At 44.3% G+C, this 24377-nt stretch overlaps 1 protein-coding gene across 1 annotated transcript in view; it reads left to right on the top strand.

Moving 5' to 3' along the window:
• The window catches only part of NRBP1 (nuclear receptor binding protein 1), a 43478-nt gene that overhangs the window by 9134 nt on the left and 9967 nt on the right, over window positions 1-24377 (top strand). Inside the window, exons 3-7 of the mRNA XM_075750144.1 lie at window positions 6826-6948; window positions 7341-7442; window positions 7536-7625; window positions 8145-8185; window positions 9362-9456. Of these exons, the coding sequence (XP_075606259.1) occupies window positions 6826-6948; window positions 7341-7442; window positions 7536-7625; window positions 8145-8185; window positions 9362-9456 (451 nt within the window). The remainder of the gene's footprint in view (window positions 1-6825; window positions 6949-7340; window positions 7443-7535; window positions 7626-8144; window positions 8186-9361; window positions 9457-24377) is intronic.

Raw genomic sequence — 24377 nt, 5'->3', positions numbered from 1 at the left:
ATCCTTCTTTTTCCACACTTTTGGCCCTTCCCTCAGACATCTCATGAATATTGTACCCAAATACTCTTGTTCAATCCCAAAATTGCCCGTCTCCAACATCCTATTACAAGTCCTGTATTCACAGAATGGTTTGGGTTGGAAGAGACCTCAAAGATCATCTAGTTTCAGCACCCCTGCCATGGGCAGGGACACCCTCCACTAGCCCAGGTTGCCCAAAGCCTCATCCAACCTGGTCTTGAACACTTCCAGGGATGGGGCCTCCACAGCCTCTCTGGGCAACCTGTTCCAGTGCCTCACCACTCTAACAGTAAAGAATTTCTTTCTAACGTCTAATCTAAATCGACCCTCCTTCAGCTTAAACCCATTCCCCCTTGTCCTGTCACTACACTCCCTGATAAACAGTCCCTCACCATCTTTCCTGTAGGCCCCTTCAGGTACTGGAAAGCTGCAGTTAGATCTCCCCAGAGCCTTCTTTTCTCCAGGCTGAACAATCCCAACTCTCTTAGCCTGTCCTCATAGAAGAGGTGCTCCATCCCTCCGATCAGCTTCGTGGCCCTCCTCTGGACTCGCTCCAACAGCTCCATGTCTCTCCTGTACTGGGGCCCCCAGAACTGGATGCAGTACTCCAGGTGGGGTCTCACAAGAGCGGAGTAGAGGGGCAGGATCACCTCCCTCGACCTGCTGGTCACACCTCTTTTGATGCAGCCCAGGACACAGTTGGCTTTCTGGGCTGCAAGCGCACACTGCCGGCTCATGTCATGCCCCCAAGTCCTTCTCCTCAGGGCTGCTTTCAATCCATTCTCCACCCAGCCTGTAGTTGTGCTTGGGATTGTGCCGACCCATGTGTAGGACCTTGCACTTGGCCTTGTTGAACTTCATGCAGTTCACATGGGCCCACCTCTCCAGCCTGTCAAGGTCCCTCTGGATGGCATCCCTTCCCTGCAGCGTGTCAACCACACCACACAGCTTGGTGTCGTTGGCAAACTTGCTGAGGGTGCACTCGATCCCGCTGTCCATGTCGCCGACAAAGATGTTAAACAGTGCCGGTCCCAGTACCGACCCCTGAGGGACGCCACTCGTCACTGTTCTCCACCTGGACATTGAACCATTGACAATGACTCTTTGAGTGCGACCATCCAGGCAATTCCTTATCCATCGAGTAGTCCATTGATCAAATCCATGTCTCTCCAACTTAGAGACAAGGATGTCATGTGGGACAGTGTCAAATGCCTTGCACAAGTCCAGGTAGATGACATCAGTTGCCCTTCCCTTATCCACTGACGCTGTAACCCCATCATAGAGGGCCATCAGATTTGTCAGGCACGATTTGCCCTTAGTGAAGCAGTGTTGGCTGTCACCAATCACCTCCTTATTTTCCATGTGCCTGAGCATAGTCTCCAGGAGGGTCTGCTCCATAATCTTGCCAGGTACGGAGGTGAGACTGACTGGCCTGTAGTTCCCCAAGTCTTCCTTTTTTCCCTTCTTAAAAATGGGGGTTATGTTGCCCCTTTCCCAGTCAGGGGGAACTTTGCCAGACTTCTCAAAGGGAGGGCTAGGGGTTTCCTAACCTGATCCCTGGCTGCTTGGATGGTTTCTCTGTACTCCTCCCAGGCTACCTGTCCTTGCTTCCACCCTCTGTAGGCTTTCTTTTTGTGGTTGAGTTTGCCCAGGAGCTCCTTGTTCATCCATGCAGGCCTCTGGGCGTTTTTGCCTGACTTCTTTGTTGGCGTACATTGCTCCTGAGCTTGGAGGAGGTGACCCTTGAATATTAGCCGATTGTCTTGGGCCCCTCTTCCCTCCAGGACTTTGGCCCATGGTGTTCTACCAAGGAGATTCCTTTACACAGCATGTCCACTTACATATTTGTTTCTGTTATCCATTAAATAGATGGGAATGATGCATGTCTCCCTGTGGGATATCAAGAGCAGTGCTTTTTCTGTTCAAAGCAACTTGACTCTTGTAATACTTTTTTTTTTTAAAGTTGCCAGTCTCCTGACTGGAGAGTTATCTGATGTGAATTTTTAGTGAAGCCTGTCCCTCAGTATGTTGTTTAGCCAGAACTGTCAAAATGCTTTTGGAGAGGCTGGATCAGCCACTGGGCTATGGTCTGCGCGATGGCGGTATGATTCAAAACTTGCTGCTGTGCTACGGAAGAGTTGCTGTGTTTGCTGACAGAATGGAACCAGGCTCCTTGGACTGCATCCTGGCTCTGAGCTGTACTCTGCCCTTTGTGGTGCAGATGTGTGGGCCAGCACAGATCAGGAATCTCTGGGAGGTTGGTAGGGACGCTTACTGCGTCTGCTTAAAAAGTATGTCTGGTTTCTCAAGACTGCATCTCCTGATCTATTGTATGTGAAATTACAAGTGAGGGCAAGCTCTGACTCCTGGAAGACTTTTAATTCTGTATTTAACTGGTCAAGATTTGTTCGCTTGGTTACATAGACAAGCTTATTGCTAGTGTATTTTATCTTATTACTTGTTTCAGCATGTAGCTGTCTGGAAGAACCAACTGTTGCATTGGTGATGGTCAGATTTTCTTCTCCTTGTACTTTTGATTGCTGTATGAATTGGTTTGTGTCTTTCTTTCCTTGACATTGTTATATTACACTAGTTATTTTAATGTTCTTTTTGAATTAACACCTTCCAAGCATTTTACTACCATGAATATAATTGCAAAGGCCAGTGCTGAGAGTTTAATTAAAAAATGAAATAGGCTCGCTTCTTTGTTTTGTTGGGTTTTGTTGTGGTGGTTTTTTTCTTCCTTTGTCTGCAGTGGATCTTGTATGCTTTGATTTTGTTACACTCCAGTTTCAAATCTCTGACACAGCTGCTTTTGTTTCCTCTTTCTGATGGTAAATACGCTACTTCTTGTTTCATCACAGTTCAATGAAAAGTAATGTTCTTCTGTGATCCAGCTACTGTCTTCTGTAGGTATATTGTTTCTGTTCTCAAGCTTTTGCCAAGCCCATTGAGCAGAGCTTTGATCTTTTTCTCTGGCCTAAACAAGTGTCCAGAGTAACTTTTTAACATATTTGTGCTACTTTTAACCAGATACAGGGCTTTTTGTAAGCATCTGGCCTAATGTGCTGCCATTCCTGATCTCTTTTCTTCAATGTCCAGTTTCATTCTGTACTGATATTCTAATTATTGTGGGTTTTTTCCCAATTTTTATACATTTGTTTTTTTCTTGATTATAAATCATTGTTATCGCTTGTGGCTTAGGCTGTATTTTTTTTTTTTAATTGACAGATCATGTGAACTACAGAATGTCTCTCCAGTTCTTTCAGTGATAGATATCCAGATGTTTGAGAGCTATGGAAAAAATATATATTGGGCAATTGGAATAACCTAAGGGAACTGTATCTTCCAAACTTTTTTCCCTTAAAGCTAAGTTACACCTTGAAGTAACAGCATTTAAATCTCTTTCCCTCATTCCCCTTTAATTACTTAAATTCACTTGAAATTCTTCTTGAGTTTCCTTACCTCTTGTTTATATGGACAAAGAGCTACATTAGTATTTCTGCTGTAAATTTTTTGTGTTTGTGGAACTCCTTCATCTTATACTTCAGAAATTCATGCTTAACTGAGTTCAGTTAACTTCTTCCTTCATAGTTGAAAAGCTACCTAGTCTGCGTGGGTTTTTTGGGAAAGAAACTCTGAAGAGTAATACATTATCTCTGGGAACACACGGTATTTTATTTAAGCCAGTTTTTTGTCATTTCATCAGCATAGTTCATGGGCAGCTTGTTGTCTTTGGTGTGGATCATAAAAGGCCACTGAAAATTAAGCAAGTTAAAACAGTCAGTCTTAAATTACTTGACAAAGCTTGTGGGAAGTTAGGGCAAAGTGAGGAGAGAACCTGCGTCATTTTCATCCTATGTTGATGCTCAGGTTGTGAGCACTTTTCAGGGTGAGAACAGTATTTCTGTTGCTTATTCAGGGCTTGGGTGTACCAGGCTGCGTAAGTTGCTGGTTGCACTCCTTGCCCTTCAGGGCAAGGCATGGAAGGCAGCATTTTGAACATGCCATTTTTATTTCCTCTTGCTCAGTCAGGTTTGTGGAGAAGTTGAAATTTATATTCCTACAACCACCTTTGTTTACAATAGTATTAACTGCCACATCGCTCTAATTTGTGACCTGTTAAGCTTGCAGCCATCAATCAATCACCAATAACTGCTTGGAGGCAACAGCTGGCAATAACCCTCGGGAATGTACAGGGCAAGTGCTAGAACATGCTTTCACGGGGGCTTAGGATTCCACTTGAGCACGGAGAGGGATGTGGAACAGTGATTTGGCAACCTGAACAAAGGAGATATTTGCTGTCGCCTTTTCAGATCTCTGACTCTGGAGCACAGGTAGTTTTTTTTTTTATCAATCCTCCTGGGCAAAGGGAAGGGGTTTGAAAGGGCCAGTTGAATCTGGCGAATCCACGAATGGTTACAGGACTGGTGCCACAGCTAGGGGTTAGGCTACTTAGACCATGGGACTCACTTTGAGAAACCTGGTCTGCTGGGGACTGGTGGCGTCCATCTGTCAGAGAGGAAGAGCACCTGCGAGGATGGTGAGGCCCTGGCACAGGTTGCCCAGAGAAGCTGTGGCTGCCCCTGACTCACTGGCAGTGTTCAAGGCCAGGCCGGATGGGGCTTTGGGCAACCTGGGCTAGTGGAGGGTGTCCCCGCCCATGGCAGGGGGGTGGGACTGGATGGGCTGTGAGGTCCCTTCAAACCCAAACTATTCCATGATTGTATGATTTTTTCCCCTTTCAGTCTTCTGCCCAAGCAATTGAATCTCCTTTGGAACTTAGAATTACCATCAGTGATGTCAGATGGGTTTGGTATCTTGAGTCATATCTGGTGCCCTGGAATATTGCCTGTGAGTCATGGAAATTATTTATGTTTGGTAAACATGCCCAGAAATGAGAGAAGATATGATAAATACACATCCACTGGCTCTATTATCAGGCCAGATTGTGGGTAATTGTCAGTATTTGAGGACTCAATTAATCCAGTAAAGCTAGAAAGTCTTTGAATATGAGTATGACAAAGGAAGAGAATATAGAGGGATGCATGGGCACTGGGTGTCTGTAGTCATGGCTTTTATTTTGTCCCTGCAATACACATACCTGCCTTCCTGTTTAAACTTTTCTTCAGTTAAAACCTCTTGGCATTGTCATGGTTTAGCCCCAGCCGGCAGCTGAGCACCCCAGCGCCGCTCACTGTGTTAGTCCTTGCCATCATGCATTGTATTAGGAGCTCAAGTTTAGCTGATTGTTAGTGTTACCTACAAGTTCTTCTTGGTATCCACCACCTACAGCAGTGTTTCTTTATAAATACAAGCCTTAGTTTTTTTGCAGTTCAGTATGATCAGCTGAATGCTTTCAGTCTGTACCTAGTCTATTAGAGTTAAAAGCACTGTCCATTGGAAATGGTTTTCTTTCTTAGTCTTATTAGTTAGTATTGTGTTATCAGTAGTTATTTCCTATAGTATAGTGTTTCATTCATTTCAGTGTTGTGGGTGGCAGAATATTTGCATCAGTTCTCATTAGCATAACACTGTAGCACTGTAGCTGAAATTAAGTAAATTAGATCATGTTAGAAATGGCTGCCAAGGGGGAAGGGGTTTTTTGTGTGTGGTGAGAAGCTTCCAGGAAATGGATGCTGATGGGATCCCTAGTGAGGGCAGAGAAGGCGAGACAATGAGTAGCAAAAACTTTGAAATGGTAATATAAGTGGAAGATAAGTCTGGATTTGCTAACCAAATCTCTATATTAACTTGTGCCTCAAGGGGAGAATCGGATCAGCTGAGAGTGAATGGTGAATATTAATGGTTGATGATTGACAATTAAAAGGTAAATTCTACCTTCTGTCCTCTCTCCTCTAAGTACTTCGAGAAAGGAATCCAGTTTTATCACTGCACATTATCTGGTGCAGTAGGACTTTAACCATGACTGTAACTTCTGTTTGCCTGTGAAATAGCGTGTAAAAGGCATTACAGAACAGCAAGATGCTGTAGATGCTGGAGGAAGAAACCCATATACATCTTTGGGTGCTGCTACATATCTGAGGAAAAACAATATTATGGTAAACTTTGCTGCTGGGCTTGTTGTTCATCTTATATCTATACAGGTCTTCTAGCATTAAGTACTTCCACATCCCTAGCCATTCTCGTGTTAGGCTTTAAAGCCTTGCTTTGTCAGGTCCCCCCCTCCCCTCCCTTACCTTGTTGCTTTCTTAGTGCTCACCTATATTTTTAATATTAGGTGTGGATATACTTGTGCTGGGTCAACTTTGCATTTATTAACTAAATAAATTATTGTAGCAGTTTGAATTGTGTAATCCATTCCTAAGTCTGTTCTCAACTTGCACCTTTCCCTTTGTTTCTCTCTGCTTGGATTAGTTTCCTCTCTTGAGTTTTCTGTCTCATCACCGTCAGAAAATTCTTCCAGAAAGTTGTGTCCTCCAGAATGTTTTTTTGTATCCTTTTTGTATGGTTGGAGGCTTTTTTGGTGGTTGAATGAACTACAGGTATCATAAACATAAAAATCTAACGTATTGTTGCCAAAAGGCAGCTTTTACTACAAAACAGCCTTTCTGCAAAAGAAATTTTCCCTCAAATATTCCCAGGGGTTGCTGCTTACATGGCCTACAAGGTACTCACGTTTGGGTATGTCCCATTCCTGAAATATATGTGCACAATCCTATTCTGGAATGCTCATTTAATTAAAAGTTAATAAGCAAAGTTTGTAATAATCAAAGGAAGGATGCATGGTAATGATCTGGTCTTGCTGACTTAGAACTCACATCTGTCTTCATCCTTCACATACAGGTGAATCAGCGCAATGTCCCAGGGATCGATAGTGCCTACCTGGCCATGGATACAGAGGAAGGTGTGGAAGTTGTTTGGAATGAGGTTCAGTTTTCTGAGCGGAAGAACTTTAAGCTTCAGGAAGTAAGTTGATGTGTTTTCCAAGAAAATGTGGGAAATATACCATACACGAGGGTGGGATTATAGGTATTGGTGTCCTTTCATGTGGATTATTGGCTGGATTTGGAGTGCTGTGCTGCTCGAATGTAGCAAATTCAGTTTAAGCCTGGCCTGTGCAGAAAATGCGACTGAGTACTGTTGTGCTATTTCCACGGGCTCTTGTGTTGATTTGGTCTTGGTGATCAAACCATGCTCAGCTGATGAGATGCAGTGTAGGATGAAATCAGATGCTGTTTGTTCTTAGTATAGAGCTTGAAGTGTACAGTGTTGTTTAAGGGGACTAATAACAAAGAAGAAAGATAGATGTGGGCTGATGAGGTCTCTGATGTAACAGTCTTTGTCTTTCTGATGTTAAGGAAAAAGTTAAAGCGGTGTTTGACAACTTAATTCAGCTGGAACATCTGAACATTGTGAAGTTTCACAAATACTGGGCTGATGTGAAGGAGAATAAGGCCAGGGTAAGTAAAGTGAACAGTCTGTTGGGTTTTCTCACTATATGTCCTGTAGGTAATTAGTGAAGCAGAGGGTAATGTCTCATACTACCGCTACAGGTGATCTTCATCACTGAATATATGTCTTCAGGGAGCTTGAAACAGTTCCTGAAGAAGACAAAGAAAAACCACAAAACTATGAATGAAAAGGTAACTTTTCTTCCTTTCTCCCCCCCGCCTATTTTCACTTAGTGCCATCAGCCTCTGGAAAGCTCTTTCAGCAGAGAATCCTGATGAGAAGGCAACCTGGTGATAACATGTGGCTGCGTTTCCTTTTTATTACTGTAAACTGGTTTAGTTGCAGGTTATCTTGGACAGCTGTTCTGTGCTTTTTGCTTTGTTTCCAGCAGTTCTGTAGCTTCATATGTATGGTGTGACAGGCACATCCCTTTCCATGTGTGCATACAGGAAAGAGGGAAGGCATCTGTGCATGAGGAGTTAGGAGGGAACACATGTTTCTTGATCCATACAAATATGTAGAAACTAAACTGAGCATGAGAGCACCAATCCTCTAAGTTTTTACTTCCTACACACCTGTACTGGGTAAAAACTAAGATGCCACACAATGGAGCATATATCCTTTCATATAAATGGGCTATGAATCACAGAACTAAGGATTAGTTACTCTTCCTTGAATGATTTTTGTCCTTTTTGCTCCTGTATCTGTAGGCCTGGAAGCGATGGTGTACCCAGATCCTCTCTGCTCTCAGGTATGCAAGTTACTGATCTTGTGGTTTAGCCATCTATTTAAGTGTAGCCTCTCTTATGCTAGAATATTAAAAGCTGTAAACATACATGCTGCCAAACGTTAGCAAGGTTCGTGGAATGGAGCCTGCAGAGCGTTTTGTCACCCAGCCTGATTTTTATCCCAGTCATGGTCTACAGAGCGTCAACTGGATCTAACCACAGCCAAGACGATGTTGCAGAGAAGTCTCAAATAAATCAATTTCCATATGAGAGGAGTGAGGAAATTTTTCTTAGTCTGCAGCCCTGTAGCATGAAGTGGATTCATAATTGTGGTGTGATATGGTTAGAAGTGTATATGGATCTATATGTTTCTTGATGATGCAGATCTTCTGCAGCCATCTTAGTCCAACCCAGTTGAATGGAATGTGGGGGGGGTTTGTTTGTTTGTTTTGGTTTTAAAGACTCTTCTCTACCTGAGCCAGAGTTTGTGTGTAGCTAGTAACAGCCTTGGAAAAACAATATCCCAGATGTTAGAGCAAGACTCCCACTCCATAGAGAAAATTCTGTCCCCATTTGGCTAAATATAGCTGTTGATGAATAGCTGGGGTTCTAATAAGCTTTTGGGAGCTGACAGTCCTTATTTGTGCTGGCTGCTAATGTAAAACCAAGCAGAGCAAGGCACAAAACCAGGTAGTACCTGGTACTCAAAAGTACCTGGAACCCCAGCACTGAAAAACTTTGCTTGTGCCTGTTGGAAAACATAACCAATCATGTTTGTACAGCACTGAGTGCATTTTTGATGCCTGTTGAGTAGGGCCAGAATAAGGCTCTGATATTTTTGGTATAAAATTGGAACCCTTTTAGTACCCACCTAGCAGTACTGGGATGGATGAAATGGTTTCTTTACCTTGATACCCTGAGTTTCTTGGGAACTGATCAGAGAAAACTTTCTTTTTTCCCCTCATGTTCTGGAGGTAGTTAGTTAGAGACAATCACTTAATTTTAATGATTCTCTCCTAGCCTAGAGGCTGATGTACAGTCACTTAATTTTACCTCCCTGCTATTGTAAATCCCCGGCACATGTCCTTTGCCCTCCTGTTCTCTTCTGATGTTGCTTGAGACTGGGAAGGGAGGAAGACAGGGGTTCCTGGCCTCAGCCTCTGTAGTCTCCTGACCAGTGCTCTGTTCTGAATCTCTAGCTACCTCCACTCCTGTGATCCCCCAATCATCCATGGTAACCTGACCTGCGACACTATCTTCATTCAGCACAACGGACTGATCAAAATTGGGTCAGGTAAGGCTTGGGGAGGTGATCTTTGCCTATGAGACAAACTACTCAGATAAAGGCATCTAATCCTTTCGAGGTTATCTGGCATGATAAGCATGTATATACGTGTGTTCCTCCACGTCAGTTGGACCAGAGATTGGTACTGAATTCACTGTTGGTTGGACCACCTTCAGGCACAGGAAGGACTGATACTGGATACTGTTTCCCTTGTTAGCCCCTTCCTCATTTCTTGATCTCAAGGGACTGACCCAAGAAACGGTGCTGAAACTTTCAAGTTTTGTATGCACATTATCCTTGGATTCATCTGCTCTGCAGTCTTTTTCATGTTAACACGCACGGAGTTCTCTTCCCAGTGTTGTGAAGCTTTAAGAGCTATCTGGGGAGCTGTGTCCACTGAGGCCACACGAGTACTTCTTGTAGCAACCAACATTTATAATCAAGGTTATAGACTCTGGCTGCAGCAAGCTGCTTGTCTTGGCATCCTCATCCAGCATCACTCACTTTGGCCTGCACCTCAGGATGCTAGCTTGACTTCAGCCTGTTTGGCAAAGACATGCTCTGTTCAGGCAGCCACCTGGGTTGAAATGTTTTATTTCATAAGAAGTGAGTTTTCTGGCAGTGCAGTGCATCCTTGCATACTCTGGGTTTTTTTCACCTTTGCTATTCCTGTGACTTTAAATCTGTCTGCAGTAAGGATGCACTAAGTTGTACCACATATCCTTTCAAGTGACAGCTTTGCTATCTGTTGTCCAACTTGTGCAAGCATTCTAAAACCCAGAGAGTGTGCACTTGCTGTCCTGTAAGCTTTTGCCTGTGTGAATTCTTGGTTTGATGTTGACAGTGTACAGGAAAGAATGCTCTGCTTCACCTGTCATCTAAAAATAGCCTCTCTTCATAAACTGCAGACCTCTGCGGCTTTTCTTTCTATGAATGAACTCTTGTATTGTCTCTTTGTTCCAGAATTGGGGTCTCTGTTCTCTCTAACAAACCTCTGATACATGCTTGTACCCAAGGAGACTGGGTCATGGCAGAAAGAACAGTCAGTTCTCTATCTGCCTGGAAACTTGGCGACACCTTGCCCTTCATACAGGCTGATGATATCATGGGATTCACTTTATTATCTTTCCCCAACTTTGTGGGAGGAATTTCCAAGAGTTGTGTGCATCGGATACCTGCATTTAATTCAGGCCACTTACGGAAAGTCTATTGTAGACTCGAGACATAAGAGATCCTTCTTTTTCTAGTTCATTTTAAGTATTATACAGCTGCAGTCTTTCTAATTGGTAGCCAGCACTTTGTGAAAACAAACCACTTAAAGTTGGTATCTAGAGCTGTGGCTTTTTACCAGAGGGAGGTTCTGCAGATCAGCAAATGTGACATTCTTAAGAGCATTCAGAGTCCCAGTGGTGCCATTCAGAGGCTGTCTAGAAGAAAGGTGGCTCTTTGAGTGTGGGTCACAAACAGCTGCCTCGACAGAGTTACACCTCTGCCTGTGCCCTCCAATTCCATAGAGCTTTGCTTCCATTAGACATGGTGGGAGGGACAGAGGCAATTAGACTGATGTGCTCTTTCAAAGAGTTGCGAGTGTCTGTATGCTCTAACAGCTGTATCCTCAGCAAGACTCCTTGGTAGTCCTGAAGAGGACACATGCTGGAAGTGTGACTGCACAGGAACAGTGCTTAACTGCAGTTATTCCTGAGCAAACGTTCTTCTACTCCACAGTCGTAGGCTGTCTTGCTCGTGTTGTGTTCAGAAGTGAAGTGATTTCTCTGGGAGATTCTGGTCTGTCCTTAAATAAAAAAGGAAGCAAGCATGAGTGGATTGTGGTCGCAAGAGGAATCCTCCCGATGTGAAGGCTATGGCTCCAGTGCAGGCTGGAATTAGTTGCCCATGTTGCAGGATATATTCTTATTCCTGTAGTGCCTACCCAACTAGGAAAGTCAAAACTACGTCATCAGAACTGCTGGATGTATTCCAGCTTGAGATTCTCCAGTACTGCTGACTGTGCAGTAGCCAGACAGGCTATTTTCACATTCGGGCCCTAGAGTGACAGTTGCTTTGGGGTCACTGGCAATGTTGAACCCATGTTTATTGCTTCATGAGTTATTTCTTACAGCTGGCTGGTATCTGAAAACTTTCCTGTGTTTACTTAAAAGAAGCGGGGCAGTAATTCAATATTTAAGGGGAACAGTGATTCAGTGTGCTATGATCTGCTCTTTTATTCTGTCTCTGTCCCCAGCACCATTCTGGGCTATGCTCCTGAAAGCTCCTCTTCCCTTTAAGCAAAAGAGACTACTTGCTGAATGTGGGGCAAAAATTTTGGGAAAGGAAGCTGCTATTGTATTCTGCAAAACATCCCCCTGTTTGCTAGGTGAGGAAGTACTAGAAGAGTAGTGTCACTTGTGTAACATTGGAAATGGCTGGTATACTTGTTCCTGTAGCAGCTGCTTAGGTGTGGGAGCAGCCCTTCTGCCTTCACTCCTTGCTGCTCCTCTGGATTGCAGAAGCACATGCGTTAGCAGGACTGACCACTGTTTTTCTTGTTCTGAATGTAATTCTGGAGCAGTATTCTTTTCTCTATTCTTTCCCTCCCTAGAGCCACCTGTGTACTGCAGGAAGAAAAAAGATTAATTTAGTAGTAGAGTGTTGTTACTATTGCATTCAGTTTTGGGAAGAGGGATGAAATCCTTATATGCTGGGGGTCATCTGTGGAAGAAAAAGGGAGTGGGAAAGAGGAAGGATTTCTTATGCTGCTTAAATGCAAAAGCCATCCATAATCCATTAATTTACTAACTTTTCTTTTTCAGTGCCATAAAGTGCAGGGTTAATGGATTTAAAGGATGAAAAGTGTCAAATGAGTGGGGAGCTTTGGAGAAGTTGTGATGAGGGAAGGAAAGACACCCATGGTTCTTAAACTTGCCACTGGTGTTCCCAGAGACTGGAATGTTCCAGCTGCTTTCTGGAGTTGTGGTCAGATGAAAATACTCCTTGTGAGAGGTCCAAGTTGTTTTCTGCGTGCTCTTCCACAGGATCCATGTGCAACACCGTGTTGCATCTATGCATATCTGTACTGTCTAACAAGTGGACCTGCAAAGGGAACATGTTGCAAGATTTTTACTGTGACAGGTTGAAGGTACTCCTGAGTGTGAAGGAGAACAGTGGGTTTAGGCAGGGTGTTCGATGCTGCTGCTTGTTTGTTAAGCAATGTTTGGAGATGTTTCTTGTAGTTCTCATTGGGAGTGTAAGAACCAGTCACAAATGGAAAGAGGAGATGGGTTTGAATTAAAAATCCTTTTGGGCAGCTCTTGGAGTGCTCCAACAGAACTGAGGCCTCAAACTGGAGTGTCTTGTAATGTCGTCTTGTGCTCCTGAGACATGGCCACGTATTACCATGTGCCAAATGAGACACGCAGTAGAGCACAGGGGAAAGCTTAGTGTTGTGCTAGTATATTTGCAAATAGTGCCTCCAGGCACTCGGCCGATGCATGCGCTTTCCTGTCTTCAATGCACCTGACCTCTAGGTTTCATTATATATTTAACTGCAGTCTGTCCAGAGTCTCTTTTCAGTTCCAGGCCAAGGTGCCAGGAGACTGAGTCTTATTTGGTACTAACTCTGCTGTTAAATTATGTGGCCAGGTATGTAAGTATGGGTTCTGCTGCCAAGATCCATGCCCAGGAGAAGCTGCTGGGATATAAAAGGTAGTTGCCTGCTGAAGAGGATGCTAAGGGACTGTAGAGCACTCACAGAAGGAACAGTATTTCCAGCTGCTTAGCTGCAGTGTCAGCTGTAATCTTCTACTTGGTCAGAGGTGTCTTGTCTCCCTTGCCCAGTCTGGTTCTCAATTAGAAACATTAATGTTGCTTATGTAAATTTATTTTAAAAAGTGGCTAGAGGCACGGCCAGATTCTCAGTCTTGTCCAGGTTTTGCCATGATTCTGACCTAGCTGTCTCTATCGATGTTAAGTGCTTGCTGTTTCATCAACTCATTGACTTTATCTCGTTTTACTTCCCGCTTACGGGCTGCTCTGTTGCCAACAGTCTTTCATAGGATATTTGCTAATGGTGAGCAAACTTCTCCGGTCCTGTGATGTGGCCACCACTATATATGTAATGTACATTATTTTATTTGTGTGTGTGTGTATATATATATTTTTATATATATGTGTGTGTGTATATTTATATTTGTAACACACACAAACATACACACTCCCTCTATCTTATTTATACAGTCTTCCCTTGCTATAAGGCTGGTATGTAAAACTGTTCAGCTTAGGTGCATCCTACTTTGAGACCTTATGTTCTGTGCTGGGATGCAAACTGTTCCTTGTACTCTCAGCCAAAGCCTTACAGCGAGGGAGCACTGCCCTTTGTGAAATCTCCTGATTGTTAGTTCTCTTCCTTTCCTTGTTCTTAGAGCGTGCTAGTCCATGGACCCTAGTGCATGCTGGCTCCCGCATGTCAAGCCAAGTGGATGCATTGTTCTGAGCTCTTCCCAGCTGAACTTTCCACAGACGTTAGACTCTTTCCTGCTACTGCTCTGCTAGACTTGGCTGGACACCAAACCTGGACTAGCCTTTGCTTTGTGCTTGGCTATCCAGTTGCTTGCTTGTAGTTTTAGCTCCGTAGATGTTTTGTTATTAAGATGAATGTTTCAGTGAATGTATCTGGCTCCTGATGGCCTGAGAGACATCCCATCCTGCCCAAATGAGTCCCTGATTGTGAAGTAACATTTACTTATTAATGTTTCCCCAGACAAAGCTCTTTTTTTTTGGGGTACTTGTGCATATGAAGAGGGAATTGGGCTGGTGGGGGCTAGAGAAGGATTTGAATGCTGCAATTTGTAAACCTATTAAATAGAACACCACATTTAGAATCACAGAATGGTTTGGGTTGGAAGGGACCTTAAAGGCTGTCTAGTTCCAACCTCCCTGCCATGGGCAGGACACCCTCCACTAGATAAAGTTGCTCAAAGACCCATCCATCCTCACCTCCCTCGCTTACATTTGAAATAATTACTTTTTATTTTTTCTGCCATCAGGGTTGTTCTTGATGGTTAGAATCATAGAATGGTTTAGGTTGGAAAAGACCTTTAAGATTGTAAAGTCCAACCATTAACCTAGCACTGCCAAGTCCACCACTAAACCATGTCTCTAAGCACCACATCTACACATCTTTTTAAATATCTCCAGGGATGGTGACCCAGCCACTTCCCTGGGCAGCCTGGTCCAGTGCTTGACAGCAGTTTTGGTGAAGAAATTTTTCCTAATACCCAATCTAGTTTGTTTCTACTGAGTTGGGAACCTACCAGCTGTCAGCGAGAAGTGGTGGAAAGGGAAGGGCCTGTCCAAATGGACTCTGTGCCTTCTTCATGTTTGCAGGAGGAGGATGTGGCACCAGCACAGTAAAGGCTCTCTCAAAAAGCTAAATCTGGGATCTTACATAGCTGAGGGGGACTCATCTTACATAGTCTGGGTTTGCAGCATTAGGAGGACAGATTTCCTTGGGCATGGCTTTTTTACCAGAGTGCTGCAAGCTGGGCAGGATGGGCTGTTGCAGTCGTGTGCGGCAGGCTGCCTTTGTGGGGTGGAAGAGGCAAGGTGGCAACCAGCAGCAGACAGACTGGTCGAGGAATGAGCCCACAGAGTGGGAACATGACTGAGAAGGGCTTCAGCGTGGGTTCAGTCACGCTGGTGGCAACAAGACTTAAGACTAGCAAACCGTTTCTCAGACATCAAGTCACCGCTGTGAGCAGAACAAAAGGCCGTTGTTCTGGCAAGGCAAGAAGGGCTTCAGCCAGTGGTCTCCAGGCTTAAGAAGATGCTGTGGTATCTCACATGTGCTGAAACAACATCAGGCGGCCTTGAAATACTGAGCTTTCATGGCTGTTTTCTTTCAGAACTTGTTTTAACAGTACTGTTGTACCACTATGTACTGTTCATATGAGAGCTGGAAACTGTTTAATCCTTAGATCTTGAACAGTGATTTGGGTTTGAAAACACTAAATATAGGGTATAAGTCTCCTGTTTTGCTTGAAGATTGAGTTAATAAGGTTGTGAGTGACATGCTTTCATAACTTGTATTATTTTAGTTGTTACTTCACTCTCTTTTATTACCTGATGTTTGAAGACTTGCTGTGCTGTTTTTCACATCCTTAACAGACACCTGAGACAGGTGATGTAGAAATAAAACAGGGGTTACTAGGATGTCTTGGATCTGGTTTTTGCTGTGGTGTTTTGTTTGTTTGTTTTAACTAAAGCAACTATGGCTTAGAGAAAAAATAATAGTTGAAATCAGTGGACATAGAAAAACTTGTCATAAAAATGGAAAACTTTTTCACCCATGTTGGCATTCAGTTAGGAAGATTTAACATGAATTTATGTAGTTTAGCTTCTAGCTGTAGAGTTTTATGTGTAGAATCGAGCATGTCCTCTACCAAGCCACATAATTTCAGTTGCTTAGAAACTTGGCAAAACTAAGGTAGACTTTCACAAGCAGAGCAAAAGGTTTGTCTCTGACTACAGGTGCTGCTAGGAATGAGATCTGGCAGATGAATAGTTTTGAGTGCAACTTTTTTTTTGCCCAGAATGCTTCAGAAAGTCTAAAGTGGTATGAAGGTTACTGTTTTTAAAGGCTTTGTGTCAGATTGGTCTATGTTGTCTTTGAGTCTCCCAGTGGTGTGCAAGCCTGTCATAAAGGGAAGATTCTCCACATTTGGATCATTCTTGAAAAACTCTGTTGAGCAAACTGGGTGGAAAAGCATGAGGTTAATTTCTAATTGTAATAAATTGACAGGCATCTCATGATCTAGCTGCTGTTATAATGGCAAAAATGGTTACCAGGGACCTGCCTTGATTTTTGTATATAAGCACACACTTCAAGGCAGGAGAAGCAGGCATAGGTAAGTGACAATCAATGGGCTTTAATTAGTTTTTGAAATTGCAACTAATATCTGACTGAATGTGCGTGTTATGATTTAGTGTGTGCATTTGGGGCAAGGGGGTTTGTTCGAGGGTTGTTGGGTTTGGGTTTTTTTGGGAGGGTTTTGGGAGTTTTTTGTTTGTGGTTTTTTTTTAAAGTCAGATTTAGTGGCAAGAATTGATGTCTTGGTGGCCTTGTTGCAAAGGCACCAAGAGGAATGCATACGTAACAGATTTACCTCCTCCTGTGCTGCGATGGTAATAAACTCTTATTTTTATTTTGCAGAAGGTTTAAAAGCTGGCTCTTGCTTCATGTGCTTGCCTTCCTTGCTCAGTATACCATCTTTGTGCTGCTGTGAGTCATCTCATTCATGAAAACACCAGAAAACAACTATCTTCTAGACTGGTTGTCATTTTCAATTAAATAGCATCTTCTCAAAGGTTTAAATTTCCCAGTTTAGTGCTCCAGGTTATGAGAACTTGCCTTTCCTGTAGTCAAATTTATTCTTTTTATGTTTCATTGAAAGCACCTGCTGTTTCAGCTTTGCTGGGTTATGTTTTTTCTCTGCCTTTATGTGGATTTCCAGGATGTGTCATGGGACATGTCTTACAGTTATCCAGGTCTTCATTTACCCATTTTAGTATTAGTACGGCAGTTGCGTATGTCCGCTCCTTTTGGGGTCCTTAGATGAAGGCATGTGGAACATTAGCATTTTAGAACGCTCATTCATGCCAGATCTTGAAAGATCTTGAATGCAAACTTAGCAAGTATTTACATCCCCATGTACCAGTACATGCTCAGGGCTGACCTTCTGGAAACCAGCTCTGCAGATCAGGATCTTGGGGTCTTGCAGGACAGCAACCTGACCATGAGCCAGCAATGCAGCCTGACAGCAGAGGTGGCCAGCAGCATCTTAGGCTGTGTTGGGAAGAACATTGCTGGCAGATCAAGGGAAGTGATCCCTCCTCTCTCTTTAGCACTGGTGATGCAACATCTGGAGTGCTGTGTCTAGCTGGACCTGAGCTCCACAGTACAAGAAAGATACGGCCTTACTGGAGCGAGTCCTGCACAGGGCCATGAAAACAATGAAGGGACTGAAGTATCTGTCCATATGAGGAGAGGTTGAGAGCTGCAACTGTTAGGCCTGGAGAGGAGAAGGCTCAGGCAGATCATTTCAATATGTATAAACACCTGATGGGAGAGAATGGGGAGGAGGGAGCCGGTCTCTTCTCTGTAGTGCCCACTGACAGGACGAGAGGTGATGGGCACAAATTGAAATACATGAAGTTCCATCTAGCACGAGAATACCTTTTTTTTTTTTTTTTTTTTACTGTGAGGGTAGTTGAGCACTGGTACAGGTTACCCAGAGAAGTTGTGAAGTCTTTCTACCTGGAGATACTCAAAACTGAACCGAAACCAGTCCTGGGCAACCTGTTCTGGCTGACACTGCTAGAGGGGGTTGAGCTATATTCGCTATATTCTAAAGAGGTCCCTTCCAACCCAGACAATTTTGTGATTTAGGCCTTGAGGCATGTGGGCAGAGTAGTGTTTTCACTCTAGCTTCTGTTATCAGGGGGTGAGCTTCTCTGCTTATTAAGTCTTCCAAGGTCATTTGCAGAGCTTCACTTCAGCATGTTGTGAAACAACGGTAATCAGAGATTCTGAATGGTAATTCGGTAATTCTGAAATTCAGGGAAGTTAAACTTGAAATACTCAAACTTGTGGACCCTAATTGCACTTTAATTGAATATGCGTTTATACTGGTTCAATCCAAATTTCTGTTAAGCAGTGCTGCTCAAAACATAAAAAATTTTCATAGTCATGTTTCTGGGGACTTTGTTTTTCAGTGTATGTCTTCTGGGAGTAGAAGATTCCCCCAGAGTAGCTTGGTCCATAAGCATTTCAGTTAATGTCTTTTCTTGCTTTTATGATTGCACGGTGATGTGAGGCTGCTGCAGTTTAGTGCCCTGCCATTTCAGTTGTGAAAGAACTAAGCAAGAACGGCAGTCCTGCTGCCCCTTCATATTTTTTGATATAAATACTGTATTGCAGTCAGATGATGCAACCCAAGCAGGGGTTTGCCCAGTCTGTAGGACCTTCATTCCTTCAGTCTAGAACTCAGAACTTGATTTTGTGTGCAGATTTCAAATCTCTCTGCACACTTTGTTCAGAATGAAGTTGTTTGTATCATGAACCCTTCTAGATAAGGTGCTAATAAGCTCGTAAGTCCCTGCTTAAGAGCCTGCATGCAGCCAGGATTGACAAGTACTTATCTTACAGTTCCTCTTTATCTGTTCTTTGTCTATGGTCTTGCTTTTCCTGCTCTGCCCACTCCCACTTTCTGCTTCCATGTAATGGAAACATGTCACTCTTATACTTAAAAATATCACCCAATGCTTCACAAGAGATCTGACACAGCATGATCACTTTCCTTCCTGTCATTCATTTGCATGCCTTCATATTTACATGAACCAGCAACGTGCACTTGCAGCAAAGGTGGCAAGTGGCATCCTGGGCTGCTTTAGGCAAAGCGTTGCCGGCTGAGGGAGGGGATGATCCTGCCCCTCTGCTCAGCGCTGGTGAACCCACCCCACTGGGAGTGCTGGGCCCAGTGCCGGGCTCCCCAGTCCACGAGGGACACAGACAGACTGGAGAGAGTCCAGCGAGGGGCCACCGAGATGCCAAAGGCCTGGAGCATCTCTGCTGTGGGGAAAGGCTGAGGGAGCTGGGACGGCTCAGCCTGGAGCAGAGCAGCTCAGGGGGATGGAATCCATGTCTGGCAGCGCCTGCGGGGAGGGGATGAAGCAGAGGAGCCAGGCTCCTCTGAATTGTTGTATGATATCAGCTCTCTGTTGCAAGTACCACTGTTTCTGCTTCAGTGGTATTTTCTCTGAAGTAAAATGTGGGCAATGGTTTAAGCAGATATTAGTTATACTACTCAAAAGCAGTGTCGGTAGATGTGGTGAGAACAAACATAGATGTAAGCAGCTGGGGGGCTGTTACCTGGCACTGTGAACTGCATGTAGTGAACTTTTCATACGCTGAACCTCTTTGCCCCTTCATCTCACTAGATATTCAACTGTTAAAAATAATAAATCATCTTGCTTCTCGCGACTCAGTGTTGCAAATAACTTTGCAAACACTATTTACAGTCCCTAATACAGATCTGCAGGGCTGTAGGATGCTTGTATTTTGTGACCAACTTAAATCTGCCACTGCTCTTCCTGTTTGACTCAATGTTTAATGGCTGTATGCTTCTTTTTGTTTCCAAGAGCTTCCTAGTTGCTTATTTTCTAGGCTTTGCCCTCCCTAATAAAAATGCATTTGTCATCTTTGTGTGCAAATGAAGTGAACTGTGAAATGTGTTGGGTTTGTGTAGTCTTATACCCTCTTGCAGTACTGAAAAAGTCTTGAGCATATGAGTGCAGGGGATGATAATGTGGCCTCGTACCTATCCTGGCCCTGTGGCCGTCCCTTTATAGTTGCAAACAGATGGTCTTGCATTCATTTGGTTATTTTTGGGTCTCTGTGGTGCTGGTACAGTGCAGCATAGGTAAGGTTGGTTAATCATCCCCTTGCATAGCAAGGCTGGGACTAATCTTAAGGTTAGCTGTTGATCCTTCTTGCTGTCATCTTGTTTTCCTCTGCTTTGTAAGCCTGCTGAAATCTGCAGTACGGTGTACTCGAGCACTTTACTAGAGAGTGGAGTAATATACTCTTGCTTTGGAGAATGCTTAGGCATTTGCAAGAGACCAAGTGATTCAACGGCTACTTCAGGAAGAAAGGAAGGACTGTTGGGCAGACTATCTTTCCTACTTGCAAGGAGGAAGTGTTAAATGCAGAACAAAGGTGGGTGTGAATTGGACATAGGACAAGAGGAAAATCTCTTCTGCAGCATGTAGTGTTTAAAAGGGCAAGTTGCTGTGTGATCGGGCATCTCTGCTAAAATCTGCCACTGGTGACATTTGGGAAGTAATACCACTGAGTGCCTTCTTGGCTGACATTCCTAATGACTGATGGCCCCTCTGATGAGCTGTCTGTTTACCCTGGTGACCTCTTTGCTCTCCATCTTTCATCAACAGTCATGGTTAACAGGGGAGGTCCCAGACGACTGGAGGCTTGCCAATGTGACACCCGTCTACAAGAAGGGCCTGAAAGAGGATACGGGAAACTACAGGCCTGTCAGCCTGACCTCGGTGCTGGAGAAGGTTATGGAACAGTTCATCCTGGGTGCACTCACCAAGCATGTGCAAGACAACCAGGGGATCAGGCCCAGCCAGCATGGGTTCATGAAAGGCAGGTCCTGCCTGACCTACCTGATCTCCTTCTATGACCTGATGACCCGCCTAGTGGATGAAGGAAAGGCTGTGGATGTTATCTACCTGGACTTCAGTAAAGCCTTTGACACAGCCTCCCACAGCATTCTCCTAGAGAAGCTGCTGGCTCATAGCTTAGACGGGTGCACTCTTCACTAGGTAAAAAACTGGCTGGAAGACCGAGCCCAGAGAGTAGTGGTGAACGGAGTTAAATCCAGTTGGCAGCCAGTCACAAGCGGTGTTCCCTAGGGCTCAGTCTTGGGGCTGGTCTTGTTTAATATCTTTATCAATCATCTGGACGAGGGGATCGAATGCACCCTCAGTCAGTTTGCGGATGACACTAAGTTGGGAGGGAGTGTTGATCTGCTTGAGCGTAGGAAGGCTCTGCAGAGGGATCTGGACAGGCTGGATTGATGGGCCGAGGCCAACTGGATGAGGTTTAACAAGGCCAAGTGCCAGGTCCTGCACTTTGGTCACAACAACCCCAGGCAATGCTACAGGCTTGGAGCAGAGTGGCTGGAAAGCTGCTTGGAGGAAAAGGACCTGGGGGTGCTGGTTGACAGCTGGCTGAACGTGAGCCAGCAGTGTGCCCAGGTGGCCAGGAAGGCCAACAGCATCCTGGCTTGTATCAGGAATAGTGTGGCCCAGCAGGACCAGGGAGGTGATTGTGCCCCTGTACTTGGCTCTGGTGAGGCTGCACCTCGAGTGCTGAGTTCAGTGTTGGGCCCCTCACTACAATAAGGACATTGAGGTGCTGGAGTGTGTCCAGAGAAGGGCAACAAAGCTGGTGAAGGGTCTGGAGCACAAGTCTTATGAGGAGCAGCTGAGGGAACTGGGGTTGTTTAGTCTAGAGAAAAGGAGGCTGAGGGGAGACCTGATCACTCTCTACAACTACCTGATAGGAGGTTGTAGTGAGGTGGGCGTTGGTCTCTTCTCCCAATCAACAAGTGACAGGACAAGAGGAAACGGCCTCAAATTGCTTCAGGAGAGGTTTAGGTTGGATATTAGGAAAAATTTCTTCACTGAAAGGGTGGTCAGACATTGGAACAGGCTCCCCAGAGAGGTGGTGGAGTCACTGTCCCTGGAGGTGTTCAAAAAGCATGTAGACATGGCACTTTGGGACATGGTCTAGTAGACATGGTGGTGTTGGGTTGATGGTTGGACTTGATGATTCTAGAGGTCTTTTCCAATCTTAAAGATTCTATGATTCTATGCCCTTGAGGGTTTGGGAAGTGTAGCAACCTCTGCATGTTCCTGTAGTAATGCTGATTATTTCTCTTTATGCTTCTAATGTCAGATTGAGTTCAGCTTGCCAAAGGCAAGTTGCTTGTCCTACCTTCAACTGTATTTCACATCTCTTGCTATCATCTGCCTGGCACATATTTGGCTGAATCCTTTTCTAAAATTCATCTTTTCTTTCCTAATTCCCTACCAGACTGATCAGTCATGTGGTGCTGTGTCTTGTAGTCTGCCCCTTGCTGTCGTCCTCTCTGTGGCTGAGAAAAGCATGTTCGTTGTTAATGTCGGTGATCTGGCTTTCCTTTTTGACCTTCATTGTTTGTCTTGCTTAACATAACTGTTCTTAGCCTTCATGCATCTGATCATTCACAGAATTAAGAGTCATCACTAGATATAGTGGACAGCAGGTAGCAACCATGTGTGAATCAGTCAGAAGAGCTTGTGTCAGAGGTACCTTAAAGTGTGTATTCTTATCTTGTATGGTTAAGGTTTCTTTTAAAATGTACGGTCAGGTGAAGCTCCTCTCGAGCCTCTATCTGTGCTAAGTGGCTTGCACACCAAGATGATGGACCTGCAATAGAGACTAGACCAGACCAAACCTAAAGTTTCTTGTCCCAGCTTCTAAAATACTGTCATGAGGTGTAACAGCACTTTTGTCTGCCTTGTTTAATATGCTTGCAGTGAGTTTTTCAGAATGGACTCAATAGCAGGTTGTTGCTATGTTGATGAATGGAACAGATGTGTGTCTGGCGAGGCTGTCTCTGCTTAGCTCTAAGGCATATAGTGAAGATTCCGGTGGTCTTATGCCATTGCTCTACTGTTGCATTGCTTCAGCTTTGCAACAACAGAGCAAGGTTATGCATGTGACTTCCAGCCAAGTTGCACGTGAGCTGTGACATAAACTGCTAGAACAGGAAAAAGGCTTGTTGAGTGTGGCTAATCAAACCCAGCTGCAGAGCCAGTCTCTGCAACAGTGACAGAAAAACACATTGAATTCCAGAGGGACTCTGCAAGTTTGGAGGCACAAGGAACAGAATATCAGAGGGGACAGGTCCGTGGATGACCTACAACAGCAAATTCAAAACTGCCTTTCTGTGTGTCTGAGTTGGAAGTTCCCACAGACAGTGCAAGCCCAGCTCTTTCCAGAAATGCTGGTGCCACTACAAAATGTGCATAGGACCTGGATGCAGAGAAGCTTATATCAAGTCCGTAATGAGGCACAGACAGCCATTATAGAAAGAGCTTGGGCTAGGATTCCATTGTACTTGCCTTTCTGGTATGGGAGTGCCTGTGTTACATCACTGGCTAAGGTTTCTGTTGATAATGCCTTTTTGTGATTGATTACTGGCTCTTCCCTGTTCTTCAGTAGGGCCCGGGAGCAAAGGACAGAATGGCTGGATAGTGAACTGTCCCTTGCCAGCCAACACACGGTAGTAACAGTACTTAAAGACACATTGGAAAATGAAGCTGATCAAAACATCGTTTGGAAGATGACTTCATACTTGGTTGATTCTGCTCCATGTTTGGCAGGATAGTGTTGTCCTGGGTACTGTGCCAGAGTTCCTGCCTGGGGATATTGGTCCAACACATGATGGCACGTGCTGAATTTCTGCAACGCTGCCACTGTTGACACAGTGCCTCTCTCTCAGGGCACACCTTGATGCCTCTCCCCTTCTCCAGGGGTCTGGCCCTGGCCGGAGAGCGGCGCTGCCCTGGCAGCGGCTCAGCTACACGCAGGATCTTGGTGGTGGTTGCCAGACCTCTGACTGTACAGAACTGCATAGCCGAAGATGGGTTTGGGGTTTCTGTTTACTCTTACAATCCATTGTACTGATAAGAAAGGCAGAACAAATAGAAGACTTATTTTATATCTCCAGATTTTCTAGTTAGTCCCAGTAGTCAGAGAGTGTCATGCATGCAATAGACATTAGGTTTAGCAGGGTTCACGAAAATGCCTGTTTGGTAGTTCATATATACTGCTTGCTGCACAAAGATATTCAGTATTCCATAAAAAAAAACAAACCAAAAAAAACCCCAAAAAAACCCAACCAAAAAACCAGACTTTAGAGCAGATGAATTTCTGAAGTCTTAAATACCCTGTTCTGCAAAAACTGGGACACAGTAATAGTTCTTGTAGAAAGGGAACAAACACGTTTGGGATCAGTGAGATCCTATGATTGCATTACAGCCTAAGCCTCAGGGGAATGCCAAAATCCTTAATGGTATTGGACACTCTGAGGAAAAATTTACTCTTGATCACAAACTTCACAGCATTCAGGTGGCTGTGCATCTGCAGCAGTATTGCATTTCTGGATGTGATCAGCCTCTGGCCCTTCATAGAGCTGTAGCTGTCCTTATCTCCACCCCTCATACCCACCAGTGGTATACTATAGATTTAGACAGAATTGTTTTTAGTTCCTGCAAGTCTCCAGCAGAAGTTGTGAAAGTCATGA

This window comes from Balearica regulorum, chromosome 3 (genome assembly GCF_011004875.1).
Source record: "Balearica regulorum gibbericeps isolate bBalReg1 chromosome 3, bBalReg1.pri, whole genome shotgun sequence".
NCBI lineage: Eukaryota > Metazoa > Chordata > Aves > Gruiformes > Gruidae > Balearica > Balearica regulorum.
Note: the sequence above shows the minus strand (reverse complement) of the source record. Positions and strands in the feature narration are given on the sequence as shown.